This window comes from Podarcis gaigeae (genome assembly GCF_964106915.1).
Source record: "Podarcis gaigeae genome assembly, chromosome: 10".
NCBI lineage: Eukaryota > Metazoa > Chordata > Lepidosauria > Squamata > Lacertidae > Podarcis > Podarcis gaigeae.
In genome coordinates, this window is record NC_139686.1 from 70,288,381 (window position 1) to 70,309,914 (window position 21,534).

The 21,534-nt window shown below is 39.1% G+C and overlaps 1 protein-coding gene across 1 annotated transcript in view; it reads left to right on the top strand.

The window, feature by feature from the left end:
* Positions 1 to 17,860, top strand: part of RSBN1L (round spermatid basic protein 1 like) — a gene marked incomplete at its 5' end in the record, with an annotated part of 43,183 nt that extends 25,323 nt beyond the window's left edge. The window contains 5 exons of the mRNA XM_083701428.1: positions 8,711 to 8,848; positions 9,545 to 9,687; positions 12,171 to 12,338; positions 13,986 to 14,094; positions 14,186 to 17,860. Coding sequence (XP_083557554.1) covers positions 8,711 to 8,848; positions 9,545 to 9,687; positions 12,171 to 12,338; positions 13,986 to 14,094; positions 14,186 to 14,830 — 1,203 coding nt within the window. The 3' untranslated portion in view covers positions 14,831 to 17,860. The remainder of the gene's footprint in view (positions 1 to 8,710; positions 8,849 to 9,544; positions 9,688 to 12,170; positions 12,339 to 13,985; positions 14,095 to 14,185) is intronic.
* Positions 17,861 to 21,534: the final 3,674 nt, after the last annotated feature.

Sequence of the window (21,534 nt, forward strand, 5' to 3'; positions counted from 1 at the left end):
ATCAAGTAAAAACATTATTCCTTAGAAGGGTATGAATGTATACTAGCCTCTTCTCAATTCTTACGTAAATGTTATGGTTGATTTGGTTTAATCATAATTCATTATTGTGTTTAAATTGTTTCACTGTGTTTGTCGGTTGTCCTTGATCTGTTGATTTACAGGCTGCCGAATTGTTTTAATTGTAGCTTTTATTGATTTTATTTTGGGCTTTGCAATGGTTCTATGTGTTCAGGAATTTATTAAGCTGCCTTGAGCGCTATTTGGCAGAAATGCAAAACTGAACAGCATAGCCTCTCAACATGAAGGTAAAAAAATGTTGCAATTTGTGACATCTTCATTCCTATTACTTTATGGATATTATATTTTCCTTCACTGTTGGTGAAAGGATCAAGGAGATTCTTACTGGGTAAATATTATCAGAGTGAACCACTGTGCAGCAGTCATTTAAAAAGCAAGTCAGTTTATTCCTGGTTGTAGGTAAACAGTAGATTCATGACTCATATAATGATTAAAAATAGAACGGTTAAGTCATAGCCATGTCTGGCTATTCTGTTCTCTTTAGATAGCTGGACAAAATGCCTGCATTCAGCAACATTAAAAGCAAAACTGTTGACTCTTGATATACTAAAATTCCAGAGACAAGGATAGGGCTTGTCTTCCCTTATATTATGATACTTTTAAGAGTAAGATTTGGCCACAAAATGTCATTGTACCCAAGTTCTGAGAGCATAGTTTTGGTGCCACTGGAAGCACTTTAGAATAAATCAGTGACATGAATCATAGGGCTTCCAGGTGTAGCTCTACTGTGTTCTTCTTCACTATAGAAACAGGAATTTTACTCTTGGAAACAAAAGTATATGTTCTGCTACTTAAAATATCTGCATTGAAGAATGGGAAGCATCCAAATTATGTGTGCTTGACCAGTTAGCAAGTTGTTCATACATGGTTGATTCGGTTAGATTCAGGCTGGCCATCCTGTGAATGTGGAAGGGCTCTTTCTCTTCATAGAAAGGACCAGAAATTTCTTGCTAGAGGAATAATAATAATAATAATAATAATAATAATAATAATAATAATAATAATAATTTATACCCCGCCCATCTGGCTGGGCTTCCCCAGCCACTCTGGGTGGCTTCCAACAAAATATTAAAATACAGTAATCCATCAAACATTAAAAGCTTCCCTAAACAGGGCTGTCTTCAGATGTCTTCTAAAAGTCTGGTAGTTGTTCTTCTCTTTGACATCTGGTGGGAGGGGATTCCACAGGATGGGTGCCACTACTGAGAAGGCCCTCTGCCTGGTTCCCTGTAACTTGGCTTCTCACAGTGAGGGAACCGCCAGAAGGCCCTCGGCGCTGGACCTCAGTGTCTGGGCAGAACGATGTGGGTGGAGACGCTCCTTCAGATATACTGGACCGAGGCCGTTTAGGGCTTTAAAGGTCAGCACCAACACTTTGAATCGTGTTCGGAAATGTACTGGGAGCCAATGTAGGTCTTTCAAGACCGGTGTTATGTGGTCTTGGCAGCCGCTCCTAGTCACCAGTCTAGCTGCCGCATTCTGGATTAGTTGTAGTTTCCAGGTCACCTTCAAAGGTAGCCCCACAGAGCGCATTGCAGTAGTCCAAGCGGGAGATAACCAGAGCATGCACCACTCTGGCGAGACAGTCTGCGGGCAGGTAGGGTCTTAGCCTGCGTACCAGGTGGAGCTGGTAAATAGCTGCCCTGGGCACAGATTGGCCTGTGGCTTTTGTCGATTTACCCTTCCTTTACAGTGCCCTGCACCACCTCTTGTACTCCCCCAGAATCCCCCAACTCTTCAAAGCAGATTTTCCTTGGGCTGAAGAAGGAAGAAGGTGTTGTAAAAATAGACATCCCTTCTGTCTGGCACTAGTGAAATGTCACAGAACATGTGTGGAATCTGGGGGTCCAACCCTTTCTGTTTGCACACACAAAAGTCCTTAAGTTTTCTTTTTCTAAAACCTTTTTGCATGGTAGAAACTTGACAGACAAATATTTTATTGTTTAATTTGAATTTCTTGGTACCAGAAAATGGGCAGCATTCTTCTATGATTCAAATGCTCCATGTGCTTCACTATGTATAGCTGTGTTTTCTTGTTTTTTGAGTTCTCTTTGCAGTTTTCCCTTTTGAACTGTACTATAATTGGATGCAGATAAATTTCCATTTTGGAAGCATGCTGATAGGCCTAAAACAAGTAACAACAGCAACTTGGATAGTCTGCTTAATTAAAAGGTTTACATCTATTACATGGTTTTACACTCCTATGCTTGGTGTTCACTTCTTCCCTCTTTTACCAGAAAAGCCATACCTATGTGTTTCAGCTTGTGATAAACTAGAGTAAGATGACATTTTTTTTTCTCTTGCCTAGGGTAGCTGTTTATATAATTTTGTAATATTCATAGGATGCTGAGATACAACAGAAAAGTATAGTTTAGCACTGGAGCCTTAAGTTTGCACACTCACTCTTCTTTCGTATGCTGCAATTAATAATTCTCAATCCTAGTTTTTGTTGTTATTGTTTAGTTGTTTAGTCGTGTCCGACTCTTTGTGACCCCATGGACCAGAGCACGTCAGGCACTCCTGTCTTCCACTGCCTCCCGCAGTTTGGTCAAACTTATGCTGGTAGCTTCGAGAACACTATCCAACTATCTCGTCCTCTGTTGTCCCCTTCTCCTTGTGCCCTCCATCTTTCCCAACATCAGGGTCTTTTCCAGGGAGTCTTCTCTTCTCATGAGGTGGCCAAAGTATTGGAGCCTCAGCTTCACGATCTGTCCTTCCAGTGAGCACTCAGGACTCATTTCCTTAAGAATGGATAGGTTTGATCTAATTTACTGTTTCATCTGAAAAAGGCAAACTGTGGTGAGCTTGCATAAAACCAAGATCAAATCGACTAGGTATAGCAAGCTACTCTCCTGGAAGGAATAGATTACTATTATTCACATGAGTGTGAAGGGTTAATGACAGTGCCATATTAGGGAAAGTAACTGTAAGTCCAGGATCATGTTTACATTTTGTTAATCTTATGTAACTGTAGTTGCCAAGGGAACAGGTTCCCCTCCTATTTGAGTGCTTTTCTAGTAACCTTGTCACAGAGAACAAATTGTGTTGCAATGTACGTGCTCTTTGTTGCATCCTTCCCCAAACTGGTGCTCTTCAGGTTTTTTTGGAATACAACTCAATTATTTCTCACCACTGGTCATACTCACTGGGCACATGAGAGGAAGCTTTCTCTTTTGAAATGGACAGGGGAGTGGCTCCAGCCTTTCTTCCGATAGCATCCTGAGCTGAGGTACACCACCTAACTTGGTTTGCTACATAATGTGATTTAAGCCTCACTATAAACCTAATTTATTGTCCATTCAACCCTAATGAGGAAAGACCATATACACAAAATGCTACTCTCATTGAAGAAAAGCTAATCACCCACAGCCCCCCCCCCCCCCGCTAATCAAACTTAGGACAACTGACTGTTTCCTGTATCCGGGAAGCATTATCCAGGATCATGCCGCTTTCTTTTGCAATGTCTTCAGTGCTCAAGTGTATAGCTAGCCAAGCCAACCAGAGAGCACATGCCCATGCTCTGTCCCCATTCCTGAGTTGTGCTCCTTCTCTCCTCCAGACTCTTATTCTCTTGAGTCTTCCCTTTTCTGAGCTCCTGACTGCTGTCCATCTGCTTCCTGGGATCACCACCTCTTCTCTAATGTTCAGGGCCTAAGTGGAAGGCAAGGTAGTAACCCGCCTGCTCCTCCTATTTCCCTGCCTTTTTCTCAGTCTTACTGCAGTTATACCCATTCTTTTCCACCCCTTTATGTGCAAGCTGTATCTTTTACCCATTCCACCAGCTCACCCCCCAAACATTCTCCTTCCTCTATCTTCCTTTCTAGCAAATCCAGTTAATTGCTGCTTTAGCACTCATTCAGTAAAGAAAGCCTTTTTCGGTAAAGTCTTTAACTTGTCTCTTGCTCCCTGAGCACCTTACAAAGGCAATCCACTGCGCCGATTAAACAATATGAACATTACCAGCACTTAGCTCATTGGTATTTTGATTGTTATATTAGCTGGAGCAGAATGCACCAGACTGACATCAGGCTGTTCTCTGGTAGAACAGGGCCATAGTCCCATTGGAAAGAGTTGTTTACTGCACACCACATGAGTTAAATTTCCCTAACTGCTTGTGTTCTAGAAGGGCTTGTTCCATGGACACAGCTAAGTACTATGAAGACGTGTACTGAGTAAGTAAGCCGGGCAGTGCTGTCATAATAGGACGTTGAGACATACAATGATCTCATAAGCAGAGTTGTGCATCTTACATGAGCATCTTAGGGTGTGAATTTTCCCCGCTTCATTATTCAGAATACTTTCTTGAATTAAAATCACATGGCAGCAGAGCTGATTGGGCAGGTGCTCTGGTATCAGCCATTTCCTTCCAACGTGCCCCAGATATTGAATCATTCCAGGGCATTCTGGGCAAAACATGACAACCCCTACTGTTAACTCCCACTCCTCTCCCAATATCCAATGAATTTTGGGAAAATAAAATGGTAGGTGCTAAGTCATCACTAAAATCGGTCCTGCTGCTTCCTCCAGAGAAGGGTAAGCCCCGCTCCCAAATGAAATTAATTGGATAATGAATCTGAATTCATATCACTGCTTAGTGATGTTTAATTTATAACAACTATGTTGAATGAAATTGATCCCATTTGGTTCTATTTTTCATTAATTACAAAATAAATTAACATTCCTTCTTCTGTTAATACAGTACTTGTATAAAGTATATGCTTTTTCTCTTGTTTTTTTTAAAAAAATATTGCAATCCCTAACCTAAGTTTGCTAAACTGAACTCCCAATATAAATTACACTCATATAAAAACAATTTGCAGATTTATTTAATCTGAGTGGTAAAATCTAGATTTACACTGAGGTTGCTATTTTCCAAAGGTAGTAATACATAAGGTATAGTAACTATGGCTTTATTTGGGGGTTCTCTGACATCACCTTCTAAGATATATAGTCAACAGTCACTGGAGTCTGCTTTAACCTGAACACATTTTGGAAGCAGTGCAAGCACTTCTGTTTGAATGAACATTTAGTGGCAGGGGTTAAGAGAAGTTCATTTTACCAGCAGAACAGAAAATAGTATTCTGTAGTTGTCTAGTAAGAACACATAGAACTCGCTCTGCAATTCTAGGGCTCTGATATGTAATATGAAGAAGACATGAAAATAATATTCTGTTACCTTTCAGCAGGTTGAAGCTAATTTTAACAGTACCAAACAACAACAACCTCCAAACCCCCATCTGTACAGAACCTTTATTGTATTTTAAGTCAAAGGGGGCAATTGCAACTATAAACTGCAGGATGACGTTCTTTAAATCAGAAGAGTTTGCATTTTTAAAAGTCTTACGGTTACTTAATTAGAAAGGCAGCCATCAAATTTTATTTGTAACTTCATTATATGCTTTGTATAGTTAGATTGTGTTAATTTCTTGACTCTTGTCAATGCACAGTAACATTTAATACACATTCACAAAATTTAACATGCTTCTTAAGAATCCTCATTTTTGAAGCCCAGTTGATCTCTCAAAAGCCAAAATGAGGGCTACAGTTTATACAATTAATGAAAAATCTGTGCATGTTTTTCATATAGTGCAACCAAAACAGATATGATAGAAGCCACAGATGAAGTTCTTGCCTGTTAGCAGTGCATACATGCTCCATTATCTATAAACACATTTGCCATGCACACCAGTCAAGTTGTGATTGCCCGGTCAGATGTGCTGCTGACTTAACTCTCCACACATGAATGGCGATGAGGTGCATGGTGCTTTAGCTGTATTCATTCATCATTCATTCCATTTATATCCTTTGTCTTAGCTGCTGTCATATCTGTATTGAACTTTTTTTTTTTTTGGTTTTGTTCTCATAGCATACTTTTAAAGTGTTTATTTGATGTCACTGTGGATGCATACAAAACTTCATTTGCTGGGGTGAGAAAATGATCTGAACCATGGGCTCAAGGGAGAGCCTAGTGGTTGGATGCAAGTGGTTGGAAAGATGTCAAGAATGCCAGAATAGCAAATTCTAGTGCTTTTAAAAAGTAACGCGTAAACAGCATGGGGCGAACACTTGCAGCAGCAAGCAAGCAGTCATCAAGATTTGTCTGCAAATGTTAAGCGTTGTTTTTTACAAAAAGCTGCTGCATATGTCAGCTTGGCCAGAACCTCTCCTCAACCCACGTGACCCCTGAAGACATACCGTATTTTTTGGACCATAACACTCACTTTTTTGCTCCTAGAAAGTAAGGGGAAATGTCTGTGCGTGTTATGGAGGGAATGCCTACGGGTGGCATGCCTACGGATTTTCCTCCTCTAAAAACTACGTGCGTGTTATGGTCGGGTGCGTGTTATAGAGCGAAAAATACGGTAGGTGGCAACTGTCCAAGGCTTACATATCACTTCCTTCTCGGAGCCCAGAGCCCAGCAACTCAGGCCTCACTGATAAGCATAGTAACAAAGCAAGCCAATTGGCACTTATCAAAGCATGGATGAGCTCATTCCCACAGCAACTATCAATTAATTTTGAGGTTATCTTGACTACCAAGATGACTGACACAGGCCCAGTTGCGACCATGCGGAGATTTCTGGACTGACATCTCCACCTGGCTGGCCTCTCCATCTTTCTTAAGCAGGTAAACAGAAGGGCTTATTGATTGTGTTTATATCCCAACCTTTTTTCCAAGGAGTACATGTTTCACAGCCTCCTCAGTTAATCTCTACAGCAACCCTGTGAGGTAGGCTGTGACTGGCCCAAGGTCACCAAGTGAGCTTCCTGACTTGAGTGGGTATTTGAATCCTGATCCCACACTGATCTGACACTCTTAACCACTACACCACACTGACCTCCTAGAGTACTTCTGCTATGGTGCAGCTATATAAATTAAGTAGGTAAATAAATAAGAGCAAAGCAAAATGGAATTTAAAGAAGGATCTGAACGATTTCCTTAAAGCTTGAATTTGTTTTATTTTAGATTGTTTTATTTGATGTTTTAATATGTTGTAAGCAACCTTGATATTTTTTTAAATAAAGCGGTATAGAAATGGAATGAAAATAATAATAAGTATAATAAGTTCCATGGGGGGGGGGGGGAGGTTCCTAGACAGTCTGTCCTGGCAACCCCAGCCTAGGTTTAAGGTGCCATTTGGCAATTAGCTTATATATCTGAGTTTCTAACACTGCAAGATGGCATTTGCAGGCCTTCCACAGAGAAAGAAGCCTAGTTTGTTATCTACTGTATGTCTTCATTTTTATGCTATCCATTCTTTTGACAAAATATTAAAACATCTTGCTACAAAACAAGAGCTGGAAGTGCTTCCAGCCTGAGTGCTTATCTTTCAGCACTGCATGTTTAATTTAAATCTGACTACAGTATGTTGCCGTAAGTAATTGTATGTAGACAGAAAGTCCTAGGAAAATTTAAATTTCTTAATGGCAAGCTGAATCATCTAAATCATCTATGTCTAAACTCTTAACAGTGTTAGCTGATGGATTATTAAACAAAAACTGGCTGTTGGAGTTTCTGTGGAGGAAACATGTTTCCTTGACAGTCGTGTTTGAGAGTACATTTGAGAATAGCATTTTGTTGCGTTGCTGACATTTAGACAGGCTGATTGCTGGTCAAGAAGTCACTGCATTTGTGTCAGTGGAGAACAGATGGTTGTAGGGAGGGCATATGTCCAAGAGAGTGGGAAATGAGGTAATAAAGGGGGGGGATAGATATATTAACGCATATTTAAAATTGTCATAGGCATAAAGCTATAAAAATTAGGCATCTAGAAATTAGATGTGGACTCATTTTAAAAGAACAGAAAGCAGACACTGCTGCATAGAAGCTTAGAATACATTGCCATTTAATGAAAAGTGCTGCCTTCTCTGATATTTTTGTATCAGTGCATAGGAAGGCAAACGTATAAGATCCTAGGGTTTGCATTAGACAGCACAGGAGAAGTGAATGTACTGGCTGGTAAATAATCTGCTATGCATATTAATGTTGGTTCAGTAAACATCATTTTCTTAATCCCTTGCTCCAGCCTTGTAATTAAATTTATTGATATTCTACACAGCAGAATATATTAGTTAGTTATTCAAACAAGGCAATGTATTTTACAGTATAAATAGTAATTCTCTTGCTTTTATTGTAAATAATTGTGCAAAATGAAATGCATATTCTCTTCCTCTGCTTCTATTATGTTTGTTCCTGAAGAGAGAAATGAAAGTCAGATATTTTTCATTATCTCTTTCAGTTGTGTTGCAACATTTTTATACCAAAATATTAAAATATAAATTAAACCTTTTAATTAAAACTAAGTTATTAAAATACATATAAACATTTTTTTTAAATGTAGCCACCTTTTCTTATCATTGTTTAATTTTTTTTTACCATTTGTGGGTTTTTTGCATTTCATGTTGAGTATGATCTTTTATTTATGTTGAAATGCTAAACTAGCATTGCACTCGCCACCTTTTAGCCTGGTCATAATTTCAGATCTCCTCTTACTGTACTATTAAAAATGATTATTTTGTACTTCTATGCTTTAGAAAATATTTTGTATATTTGTGCAAATGTAAATTGTTTTGTAATTTATTCGGTGTATAAAATTAACTCTTGTTTACTGTATATGACTTTTTTTTTTAGGTAAAAAGAACATATTCCCATGGTACATACAGAGCTGGCCCAATGAGACAAATCAGCTTGGTTGGAGCAGTGGATGAGGAAGTGGGGGACTATTTTCCAGAGTTCCTAGATATGCTGGAAGATTCACCTTTCTTAAAAGTAAGAAAGAAAGGGAATCGGGGAAGTAACGTTTGCATAGTTTTGTTAAATCTTTAAACTTTGTTTATTATGATAAACAAAATGACACTTCTAATATGGTGAAGAGATTAGATCCAAAATCTGCAAGTCTTTAGTTACAGGGATTCTTGCATGCAAAAATGCAATGCAGTGCAATGCAAGAAAATAAATAGTATGCAACATTTTGTGTTTCTGCGATCAATAGCTATCAGGGTCCATGATCCCAAAAAGGTTAAGAATTACTGTTTTAGAAAGTCACTTCCAAAACTGGCAAATGATTTAGGTATAAGGCAACAATTAAATGTATTGATTTTTCAATTTGTATTCTACATTCATATTTGAAGGCCAATTCAAGTTCTTCATAACTGAGGCTATTACTTTCTTATGAAAGCTGCAGTCCTTATGAAATTTTCAAGGAGCGCTGAAAGCACTCAGATTCTTAGAATACAGTGTGCCACAATGCAATTTATATATAGATATAAAATTGTCTTTGAGGTAGACATTATTTTGAATTGAAAATACAGTAAATGCATAAGAAAAATTGTGGTCCTCTACACTGATGAAATTGCCCCTGTTTTGCAGTAGAATAAGATATGCTGTGTTTTCATGTTGTGAGTTAATGAAAATGTTTCAATTGGTGGTGCTTTAAATAACCTTTAAATAACTGTTTCTTCTTAGTGTACTTTGCCATGGGGGACACTTTCTAGTTTGAAACTAGAGAGTCGTAAAGATAGTGATGATGGTCCTATTATGTGGGTACGTCCAGGAGAACAAATGATCCCTGTGGCAGACATGCCAAAGTCACCTTTCAAAAGGAAAAGGTATGTTGAAATATCTGGCTTTAATTGATTCCATACTATAGAGTTTAAAACTTCCTGCTTACAGCCGTTAAAACAGTAATAAGGTATTTAAAAAGAATTTTAAAAATTGAAGCTAAAAAAATCTCAGAATCCCCAAAGCTCTAAAAATCCTGAGTAAATAAAGATACCTTCATCTGATAAAAGATACCTTCATCTGATAAAAGATACCTTCATCTGATAAAAGATACCTTCATCTGGTACAAAAAGATATCAAGCTCAAAGCCCCTTTGGCAAGATTGCAATAGTTGGGGTGTGCCAAAGCAAAAAATACCTTGGTGGATTCTACACACATATAAAAAACATTCTGAAAATGCTTAAAAAAACAACAACCAACACATTGAATTTTCCATAAGGCTCACCATTGCCATCTAGTGTCACATTGTATATTGCACTTAAAACACACTTTATTTGCAATTGTAAAGCTGAGTGCCTTGTCTCCAGAGTTGTAAGTTCTTTTTGAGGAGGTTGGTTTAAGCCCATGTTTTTTCTTCTTTTTGAATAACTTCATATTGGGTTTTAAAAATCAAGGATCATAGGAATAATAAATTATACAAATAGACCAAGTCTTTTCATATCATTCATACATCACAAAAATAGCACAATATGCAGTAATATCTATGACATACAATTTGTTATTAGTGGTCAGTATATAAGCTCTTGGTTCATTGATTGGTTAAACAAAAACAAAGGGGATAAAAATGATAGAACAGAGTTAACAGATAACATTCAACATCACATAGCTAATTGCCTAATCAGGAGCCCTTGTGGTTGTGCTTACGTTAAGTATGAGTAATAGTCATTTTTTTCTCTTAAGTTACCAATGAAACATTATAGAGGTTTTGTATATTGATGAATGGGGGGTTTCAAAGTGAATATAATAATTTATGTTAACATTTAAATTTAGATAAACCAGATTGAGCCAAATGCTGATGGTGGGGGATTATTCATTTTCTTGAATATGTTATGAAATTAAACTATATTGGGGTAAAGCCATCTTTCTTGATCTGTCCATGTGTCAACTGTAGTTTATTTGTAGTTTATTTCCTAAGGAGGGCTGTTTCCCAAACTGTTTTGTACCAATTGTCTATTGTTGTGCCGGAAAGGTCTTTTCAGTCTCTGGTTATGTTGTGTCTTGCCACTTGTAATAAATGGCTTGTTAATTCTTTAAGTTCAGGCCTTTTTGACTAAACATGTTATAGTTTCTTTTCTTAATAGACACTAATACTGTGTACTTGTAATACTTGGCTCTGGTACTAGAATTACTGACTGAATTGGATAGAGCTGGCTCCAATTCAGCCAGTATTAATCTCTGAAGTGATGTACTTAGGCCCTTGTGAGATAAAAAAAGAGCACTTTGTTCCATAGAGGGAGAAAGTAAATGATCACAGAGAGCTGGGGTGGCAGCTAGTTCATCATCAATGATTGTTATGATTTATTTATTTTTATATCAAACAGTTTTAAGTCACTTAATAGTTTTAACGTAGGGTACAACATAAACAGAAAATTATAAAACCAGGAATTCATATAGTCAGAAACATTCCCTGAACTTATGGGTCAGGGAAAGACCAGGCAAAAAGTTAGGTCTTTACAAGACACACTATGTAATTGGCCAATTTTTCAGCCATGGAAAGCACTCATCTTCAGTGCCCCTGCTTTGCTGAGATTCAGGCTTAGCTTGTTATCCCTCATCCGGTCGACCACTGCTTCCAGGCACTGGCCCAGGTCCTGCATGGCATCTCCTGATTCAATTGTTATTGAGAACTAGAACTGAGTGTTATCCTACTCGTGACACCTGGCCCTAATTTCCTTATGACTGCTCCCAGTAGTTTCATATTGCCTAGAGCATAATTGCTAGGGGCCTGAAAAGCACTCTTCTATTATTACTGTCTGAACTTGGCCACATAGGTAGCACAGTGCCCCCAATTCCCATCCCATAGAGCCAGTCCCATAGATGACAGGAGTGCCTTGCGTGCTCTGGTCCATGGGGTCACGAAGAGTCGGACACGACTAAACAACAACAGAGCCAGTCCAGGAGAATGCAGTGGTCAATGGTATCAAAAACCTCAAGAGAACTAGACGTGGGGAAAAGATTACACTCCCCTTGTCCTGCTCTTGTTAAACACAATCCATCAGGGTGGTCATGAGCGATTCATTCCCATAGAACAGCAGTCTTTCCATTTCTAATTTGTGTGTAGAATGCAATTATAATAACAAATGAACATTGCACTGTGTACAAGAAATGTACAAAAAGATCTGGAAATGCGGGTGCATATTAGCTTGTTCGTTTGTTTTCAATCACTGCACAAAAATTCTAAACCAGCACCTTGTATATTGGAGAGCATTTCTTTTTTACTTGAGTAATAACTTGCTAACAATTTTATGAAGGGGGGGGGGGGGAAATGGACAATTTTTCTTAATTTTTCTTTCCCCCATCCTTTTAACAGAACAACCAATGAAATAAAAAACCTGCAGTACCTACCTCGTATTAGTGAACCTCGTGAAATGCTTTTTGAAGACAGGACACGAGCCCATGCAGATCACATAGGACAAGGGTTTGAACGACAGACTACAGCTGCTGTGGGAGTATTAAAGGCAGTGCATTGTGGAGAGTGGTATGTATTTGCCAGGTTTTTTTCAGGATAAACATCTGAAAAATACCTGCATGAATTGGACAGTGCTGAGATTGGTCCCAACTAATAGTCCTGTCATCACTCTTGGCCTTGAGTTGGCATGCAGAAGAGATTTGGCCCTGTGTTGCTGCAAGTTGCTGATCCTAATATAGGGAGTCAAAAATCCTAAAGATAAATGCTATTTGTGCATTTAGCTTGATGCATTCTGTAACAGATAAGCATTCCATATCAAATCTGCGTTGGCACAATGGATTGTGAGATAGTGATGAAGGTGATTAGTAAGTCTTAATGGAGAATGGAAATGGACATGATTTTTTATTTGAGGTGTGATTTTCTTCCATTTTGAGCTCTGGATTAATCTGTTTTTGAAATCTTGCTTGACTGAATTGTGCAATTTAATTGAAAACACAGATGAAATGTTAAGAAAGCAAAATGAGCATTTGCCTACCTTCTGATAACTGGATTTAAAAGTAAATCCAGCTTTTTCCTCTTTGTGTGTGTGCTTTCTAATAGCTGTGAAATATCAGAGGATAGTGGAATGTGATAAACAATTATGATTTAAACAATAATAATGTTTTAGAGACTGATAGTGTGACAAATAAGCAGGTCATAACTTAATCTGTAGCTTCTGGGACAAGGAACCCTGAGCACTGCAATCTTTAATTTACACTAATTTGCAGATGCTGTTCATTGCAGTTGTGTGGAAGAAGTAAGTAAATTAGCATACTTGCCAGAGCATCCTGTGGCTCACGTGAGACTAAAAGATAAAGGTACCCCTGACAGGTCCAGTCGCGAACGACTCTGGGGTTGCAGCGCTCATCTCACTTTACTGGCCGAGGGAGCCGACATTTGTCTGCAGACATTGTTTTTTTTTGGGTCATGTGGCCAGCATGACTAAGCCGCTTCTGGCAAAACCAGAGCAGCACATGGAAACGCCGTTTACCTTCCTGCTGGAGTGGTACCGGTTTATCTACTTGCACTTTGACATGCTTTCAAACTGCTAGGTTGGCAGGAGCTGGGACTGAGCAATGGGAGCTCACCCCGTTGCGGGGATTCGAACCACTGACCTTCCGATCGGCAAGCCCTAGGCTCAGTAGTTTAGACCACAGTGCCACCCGTGTCCCTTTTGATTTTAGGCCCCAGTAAAAGGTTATGCTTTCTACAAGGAAGTTGTAATAGAGTAGTACACACCTGAACACCTGTTATATTAGCATGAGAAGACAAAGGATCAGTTGCTGTGTTAGTACTATTTATAAAAATTAAGTTCCAGTTGCTGTTGTTACTTTTCATCGACTTCTGCAATCTGAAAAACAACTGTTTGTATATTTTCAGTGCTTTATTTTGTGCTTACAAGAACAGCAAATAGCTGGCTGATTTTAATATACAGTGGATGCTTGGGTTGCGAACGTGATCTGTGCGGGAGGCACGTTCGCAACCCGTAGCGCGATTCAGCGCTTCTGCGCATGCACAAAGTGCAATTTAGTAGTTTTGCGCATGTGCGAGCTCCGAAACCTGGAAGTAACCCGTTCCGGTACTTCTGGGTTCGGCATGGTGCGCAACCTGAAGCATCTGTAATGCGAGGTATGACTTTATTAACCTTGATGGCAACACTCTCTCCCCTTTGTATAGGCCTCAACAACCTCGTATAACCAAAGATGTAATTTGCTTTCATGCAGAAGATTTCTTAGAGGTAGTTCAACGAATGCAACTAGATCTGCATGAACCTCCGCTTTCACAGGTAAGTGTTTTGAAAGACTTGATAATTATTTCCTTGAGAATTACCATGATCCAGAAAACATTTATTAATTTTCTTTTCTCTCTCTTTCTAGTGTGTCCAGTGGGTTGATGATGCAAAACTTAACCAATTACGAAGGGAAGGCATTCGATATGCCAGGATTCAGTTGTATGATAACGATATTTATTTTATTCCAAGGAATGTTGTGCATCAGTTTAAGACAGTTTCAGCTGTGTGCAGTTTAGCTTGGCATGTTCGGCTCAAGCTCTACCACTCAGAAGGAGAAAATCAAGGCATCTATGAAGCAGGCCTGCCAACAGATCCCACATGTTCTGCTGTAGGACTTCAAACTGACAGTGTAATCCATGCAGCGAGTCTAAATGCCTCTGAAGACACTAAATTTTCAGGCATTCTGCAAACTAAATACGTCAAACAGGAATTTTCATGCACACATGAACCTGCTGCATCTTTCCAAAATAAAGAGGAACCAATTATTGTTAATCTTCCAGAAAAGACAGTAGCACCTAATGTTATGGACTGTCAGAATGTTAAAGCAAAGCTGGATCATGGTCAGTTGACAGGGTCTACGTTTGAAGCTGCATCTGAATTTGAACCTGAAGACAAAGACTTGCAAGACAGCTTGGGTCTGGGGGGTCATGTGAACCTGGAGGATACCAGACAAAGCAGTTCAGCATATTCAAGTCTGCATGGCAAACAAGAAGATGACTTTTTGTGTTGAAGTTGTTCTGTGTGTGTATATATATTTTTAAATTCCTTTTTAAACATAATAATGTAAAGATGCTTAAATTCTGTGAGCCAGGTTTGTTACTTGCCTCACATCTGTTACAGAAAATAGTTTATGTAGCTTTGTAACATTCCTCAGTGCCTGTCCATAACTGTGAAAGTATCAAAGCACTTAGGGCCAGATGCACTGTAAACACTGCAGGTGTAACATAAAGAAGTCTTTAAATATGAGTTGTAAGTTTTAGACTAGAGCTGACATTTAACATATATTTTTTGTAAGATAAGCCAGAATTCTTTTTGACAATTCCAGGCTTTTCCATAGAGCTTATTTATACCAATTTTTTTTCCTTTTTAACGTGTCAGCACTGTAGTGTAAATAGCTTTTTTTAAAAAAATCTTTTTAGTGTGATTTATATTGAAATGTGAGCCACTTAATAAAGGTTCATAATAACAATAATGGGTTTTATTTTTCAGTCTCTTTAAAAAAACCCTCAAAACATCTGAGCTAATTTTCAAAACAGTTTTGCAAGAAAGTGAATATTATTGTATGATGAAACAAAAACCTTAGACATTTAAGTTAAAATGCACAGTTTCACTTTCAAAGCAAATTTGGATGAGTAAGTTCATGTGGTGGTTATACATGCAATGAACTTCTCTTGTCATCTTATCTTACATTGACAGGTACTTTGCTCACAATACAGTTATGATAAACTTCAGAGATCCCACTATTTCCTGGTGTTCCCTACATGAAGAGAGATGAGTCAGGAATCCTAAGGGACAAAATCACACACATAACAAAAACATCAGTTAGAATGTTTTGGCATACCATACAGGGATACTTGTATAATTAACCTGAAACTTCTGGAACAGCAGACAAGTATTGATGGGAGCCCAAAGATGGAAGGTGACTAGAATGTGAGACTTACCTGACCTTTGAGGGAACCTAATCAAGTTTTTGATTCTTAGCCTTTAGCTGAAACTGCATGCATATTTTTATGCTTTAATCCACAACCACAAAGGCCAAAAGAACAAGCAGAAACTTGGACTTTGGGGATTTTGGAGAAAAGCAGTACATAATTGAATACAATAATAAATTTACATTTTTAAGTACTTGTATAACTACTGCTAAGAAGGCCCCTTGATTAAATGTAAGACACAGAATCTTCATAGGTGTACTTAAAGCACAAGTATACATTAGGGCTGTATTCTAGAGGGTATTTAATTTTGTCTTTAGCTCTTGGATTACTGAATTGGCTTCTTTGGTAGATGCAGCCAGGAAAGCATGGCCACTGCTGCTAAGCCTCATAGGTTTTGAAAGGAGTTAACACGCAGAATGCTTAATTACAGCAAAGGTTTAACAGCCCATAACATCTTCCCCTTGCAGCTTAAAAAATATAAACACACTTCAAGGCAAGATGCTGCAAAGATATGAGGCCCTTTTTTGTCCCCAGTGCATCTTAGTAATATGAACTATTTGGGCTCATCTTCTGCATTCAGTAAAATTGAAGGAAGGGTTGTGGCTCATACATTGCATATGTAAGAGGTCCCAAATTTAGTCATCCACAATTCCAGTTTGGAAAGACTTACCTGAACCCTTGGAAAGCTGCCGCCAGTCTGTAGATAGCTATGACCTAGATGGACAAGTGTTGGGGTATAGTAGAGTTCCCTATGATCTTATATGGCACAACTTTTTTTGGATTGTGCCATTATTTGGATTGTGCAATCCAGGTTGAGATGTAGTCCATATTGGGGAGTTATTGAAGGTTTTTAGTCTAAGGAAAGCATGTTTCAGTTTTCCCTTTCCCCAAATATTCTACTTTGATAGGTACAAAGGGTTGTTCACATGGGGGGCACTGCAGCATGCATTTTTCACCTTTATTCTGAAGTGGTACAGTCCTAAAAGCACAGTGCAACATGGTGGGGAAAGGGATCTGCATCTTTTTGAAGTTTTTGAAAGGGATGCGATATCTTTTGTTAGTTACCTAATGGGCTGAACGTGTTACCTCCTTTTTTAAAGCGCTAAAACCTAAGCACTCTTAAACCTCCAAGTTGTTCACCTCAAACTAAGCAGTAATTGGCTATGACTAACTTTTGTTTACCACCTGAGATGTTGCCCTATGTATCTTCCATTCAGCTAGCTGCTCTCTACCTGAGCGTAATTGGGTATAAAGTACCTTTTCCTATGAGATGGATTCTAAGCCTTGCTCACTCCCAAAACCTAAATCTCTAAATCTTGAGTGGACACCAGTTCCAGTCTCCTCAACTTACTCTCTCCCAGTTATTACATCCTATCACTGGCATTCTATTCTGTATACATTGAAACTTACTTGAGGACTCAAGTTGAAATAAATATAACTTGCAATAATGGAGCTGGAGTTTATTATAGGAGGCAGGATCCCCCCCTAAAAAAACAAAACAAATCCAAATGTACAAATTAACAATAGCCAGTCAATTTAAGCTGTTAAACAATTTTGTGTGATTTGTCCTCTTCCATAAACATATAAATTGGCTCAGAACCTGATGGTTGTTATGTTGTACAAATGTAATTCACCTACATCTGGCCCTATACCATTTTCCAGGCAGAAATAAGTAGAGGTTTTAAACTCAAGGTTCATACTTGCATCAAGAAATGTCACTACTGTATTAACTGGTAAGACAGATACAGATGATTGTAAGAATCATTAAGGCTTCCATACTATGTACATGTGCCTGAGAATAGGTCTAAATTAACTCAGTGGGGCTTACTTCTGAGTAAACATGTATAAGATTGTGCTGCCAGAGCAACTTCTCAGACTTCCAAGTTTTTCATAGAATGAAACAGCATAAGATGGAGACATACATAATTGCTAGTATATCCTGAGGAAAGGGCCTGACTCAGTCACCAGTTCTTACTAATACATTATCGTCTTAACTCACTACTCTCAGTCACACTTCTTTAGTGCCTACTGTAGCAAGAGACCTCTATTGGTAAATATAGTTGGTGCACCATCAAAACAAAAATAAAATAACAAATGCTCTAACTTAACCTGTGTGTTTTTAACTTTTGTGCAAGTTTGTTATATTTTACACTTGTTCTAATCCTTCATTTCATTTTCTGATGCGTAATACTGCTGTCAAGCGAAATTTTTAGCTTCTTTTTAAAAATGCCTCTAGGTGTACACTTTGATCAGGAGCTTCCATAGTGCTGTTGTTTACTCTGAGTTGAATGATGCTGGACTTTTGTTTTGCTTTTTGTATGCAAGAGCCACAGAAAATTTAGCACAGCTGGCCTCCTGACATGAAGAAATGTTATTCTAAGAAGTGTGCCCCCAAAACTTCTGTTTCTTCTTCCATCCAGGCTGCCCCACCAGCAACAACCACCTCTTACAATGGGCAGAAACCAGGTATTTAGGCTCCAGCTGACTCCCACTTCAGCCAATCAGATGAAAGTGGAGTAGAATTCCCTCCCCTGCATCAGACCACCTCATATCCAATGAGATGTAGGTAGAACCTCCTAATCAGGCCAGAGCTATCCAATCAAAATTGCCAGCTTTTAAGCCTCTAGCATAGTGTTGCTTCTCAAAGCTGCCACATAACTTTGCAACTGTCTGCCATGAGCTGATACCACATAATTCAAAATTACCCCATGCTGTGAAACTTACCATTTTTTAAAAGCAAACTTTACAATACGCTTAAACAAATGACAATTTCACCACAGTAGCATTCTATATTGGATCTTAAACCCTGATCTAAACCCAAATAAAAAAGAAAATAGGAAATGAAATGGCACTGAGATGAGAAGGGCCTTCCATCTTTCTTGTAGTTATGTGTTTAGCAATTTTAAAACTGGGATAACTTTTATAACGCTTGAGGTCCAGATGCCCAGATGTATGTGCCCCTTGGAATATAGCCTGCAAGTTCGTTCTTTCTTCAAAGGAGCTCAAGATGGAATACATGGTGCCTTGTCAGCTGCACGTTTATGCCATTCTGAGATTTGTGAAGGGTGGGATGTAAATTAATGTGCTGTGAAGGTGACTTGTTTTATCAAGCATGATCGTATGATAAGGATGCTCATCACATCTAGATTCTTGCTTAGCTCAGGGATTTTCAGGGATAGGTGCGGTAAGCCAGCTGTGATTTTGGAAGGTCCTTTACTGGGGCTTTCTCGTGCGCTCTCTCTCTCTCTCTCTCTCTCTCTCTCTCTCTCTGTGTGTGTGTGTACTATTTAACAATTACATAAAAACGCAACCTATGGGGGAATGATGCACATTGGACTTGGAATGTATAGGAATAGCCAATCACCAGCCATTTTCTCTGAACATAAAAGCCCTCCTGCATCAGACCACGTGTCCACCTAGACTAGTATCCTGCTTCCAACAGAAGCTGTGACCAGCTTGTGCCACTCTGCATAGAACAGGGGTCAGCAACCTTGTTTTAGCCGTGGGCCAGTCCACCATCCCTCAGACCATGTAGTGGGCTGGACTATATATATATATATATATATATATATATATATATATATATATATGGGAGGGGCTGTGAACGAATTCCTATGCCCCACAAATAATCCAGAGATGCATTTTAAATAAAAGGATACATTCTACTCATGTAAAAACACGCTGATTCCTGGACCATCCGTGGGCCGGATTGAGAAGGTGAATGTGTTGCATCCGGCTGATGGGCCTTAGGTTGCCTACCCCTGGCATAGAAGATGCACAGGACTGGAAGACCGCTTATCTCCACATGTGCCTGTGTGTACGCTAAGATCTGCAGATGTGCTTGGAAACATCATTTCAGCACCAGACAAAGACCTCTATTTTCCAAAGCTTTGAAATCCTCTCTGTGGTGCTGCTATTTGGTGTTTGATTTTATAATTCTGCTAAGTCTGTTTATATTGCTTGTTAGTGTCTTTTATGGTTTTGGGGGTTGATTTGTCCTAATTTTAATCTTTTGCAAACTGCCCTGGTAAGGGCATGGTATAAATACAGAAACTATATGGAGTTTATAGCTCACCATGCCCATTTCAAAAAACACTGACAAGCCAACAGTCATGTAGTAATGTTAGCCATAGAAGTCTCATCTTAATTATGGAAGTGGCTGCTTCATTCTATAGCTATAACTATTGCTATAACTATTTAGGTAACTAAAAGTCTTAAGAATATCATTAATCTGTGCATTTTTAAAGAGAAACAATGACTAAATCTGACTAAAGCACACATAGTTGGGTATAAAAGGTAAAGGTAAAGGTACCCCTGCCCGTACGGGCCAGTCTTGACAGACTCTGGGGTTGGTGCGCCCATCTCACTCAAGAGGCCGGGGGCCAGCGCTGTCCGGAAACACTTCCGGGTCACGTGGCCAGCGTGACAAAGCTGCATCTGGCGAGCCAGTGCAGCACACGGAAACGCCGTTTACCTTCCCGCCAGTAAGCGGTCCCTATTTATCTACTTGCACCCGGGGGTGCTTTCGAACTGCTAGGTTGGCAGGCGCTAGGACTGAGCAACGGGAGCATACCCCGCCACGGGGATTCGAACCGCTGACCTTTCAATCGGCAAGTCCTAGGCGCTGAGGCTTTTACCCACAGCGCCACCCGCGTCCCTGCATAGTTGGGTATATGTGACTGCAATTCTGTACAAAAGTACCTGGGTGAAAATGACTCTGCTTAAGGATATACAAGATTAAAGCCTTAAATAAGATATGGGCACCCAACACCCATAGTTGTGTAATAGGAAGCAAAATACAGTCCTACAGATTCTTCCAGAGTATCTTCTATGTGACTCTCATTAAGCTGTTTGGATCTTTCCCCTTATTAAAGCATGCCAAAATAGAAGTTGTAGCAAAGATTATAGAATTTCATGCTTTAGGCTACTGCTGTTTCGTTACTACAACGGGACAGTGACAGGAGACATTTTGTAAAGATCAGGTAATTCTATAAGCATAATATTATGGTTTGTTTCAAAACAGGTGTGCACATCCATCCACTCACACAATGAAGCTTTCCCCTCACTGCAGCACCCTTCATACCCCTCTTGCCTTTCCTGAGAGTCAGAAAAGCTTGACATGGGATTCAGGGCTGTGATAGTGAGGAGAGAAAACCCCATTGTGACTGGACTTCGGCTTGCACAAATTTCATTACAAGCCATTGATTATTTTATAGAAGGAAACGTAAGAAACTGTTGCAGCTAAGTAGCAAAATAGGTGAGAGCTGTCTATTCATATATGTCTCCTACATCTCAATCCAGCAAAACCATTCTGCCATCTTATTTCATGTTTTACAAGAGACCAAAAAAATCCACTGGCCTGAAAAAGAGAGAAAAAACAAACCTACTCATAAGAACATTGGTGTCATGTAAGTAAGGCAAGAGTATCTTTAAGTTGGAGATGCAGCTGGATTCTAGGACACCTTAGTCATTGGCAAGTGGAATATTCTTCTCATTCACTCTGAGGCTATGATCAAAGCACACTTACAGGGAAGTAAACTCTTCTGTTTATGAAAGTTGCCAGCTGCTTCAAACATTGTGAAATGTCTTCTTTTACACAGCACCCCTACTACACAGAGGCAACTGTGTGAAGCACAAAAGCATGCTTTTATTGTTATCCCAGGTTTTGTTCCTATAATGCTAGAGTGTGACAAAAATATTTTCTGGCACTGTATTTCTCTTTCCTCCCTTGACCTATTTATTTTCTTCCTCAACAGGAAGATTGTGCCCCTTGGAAAGAGGG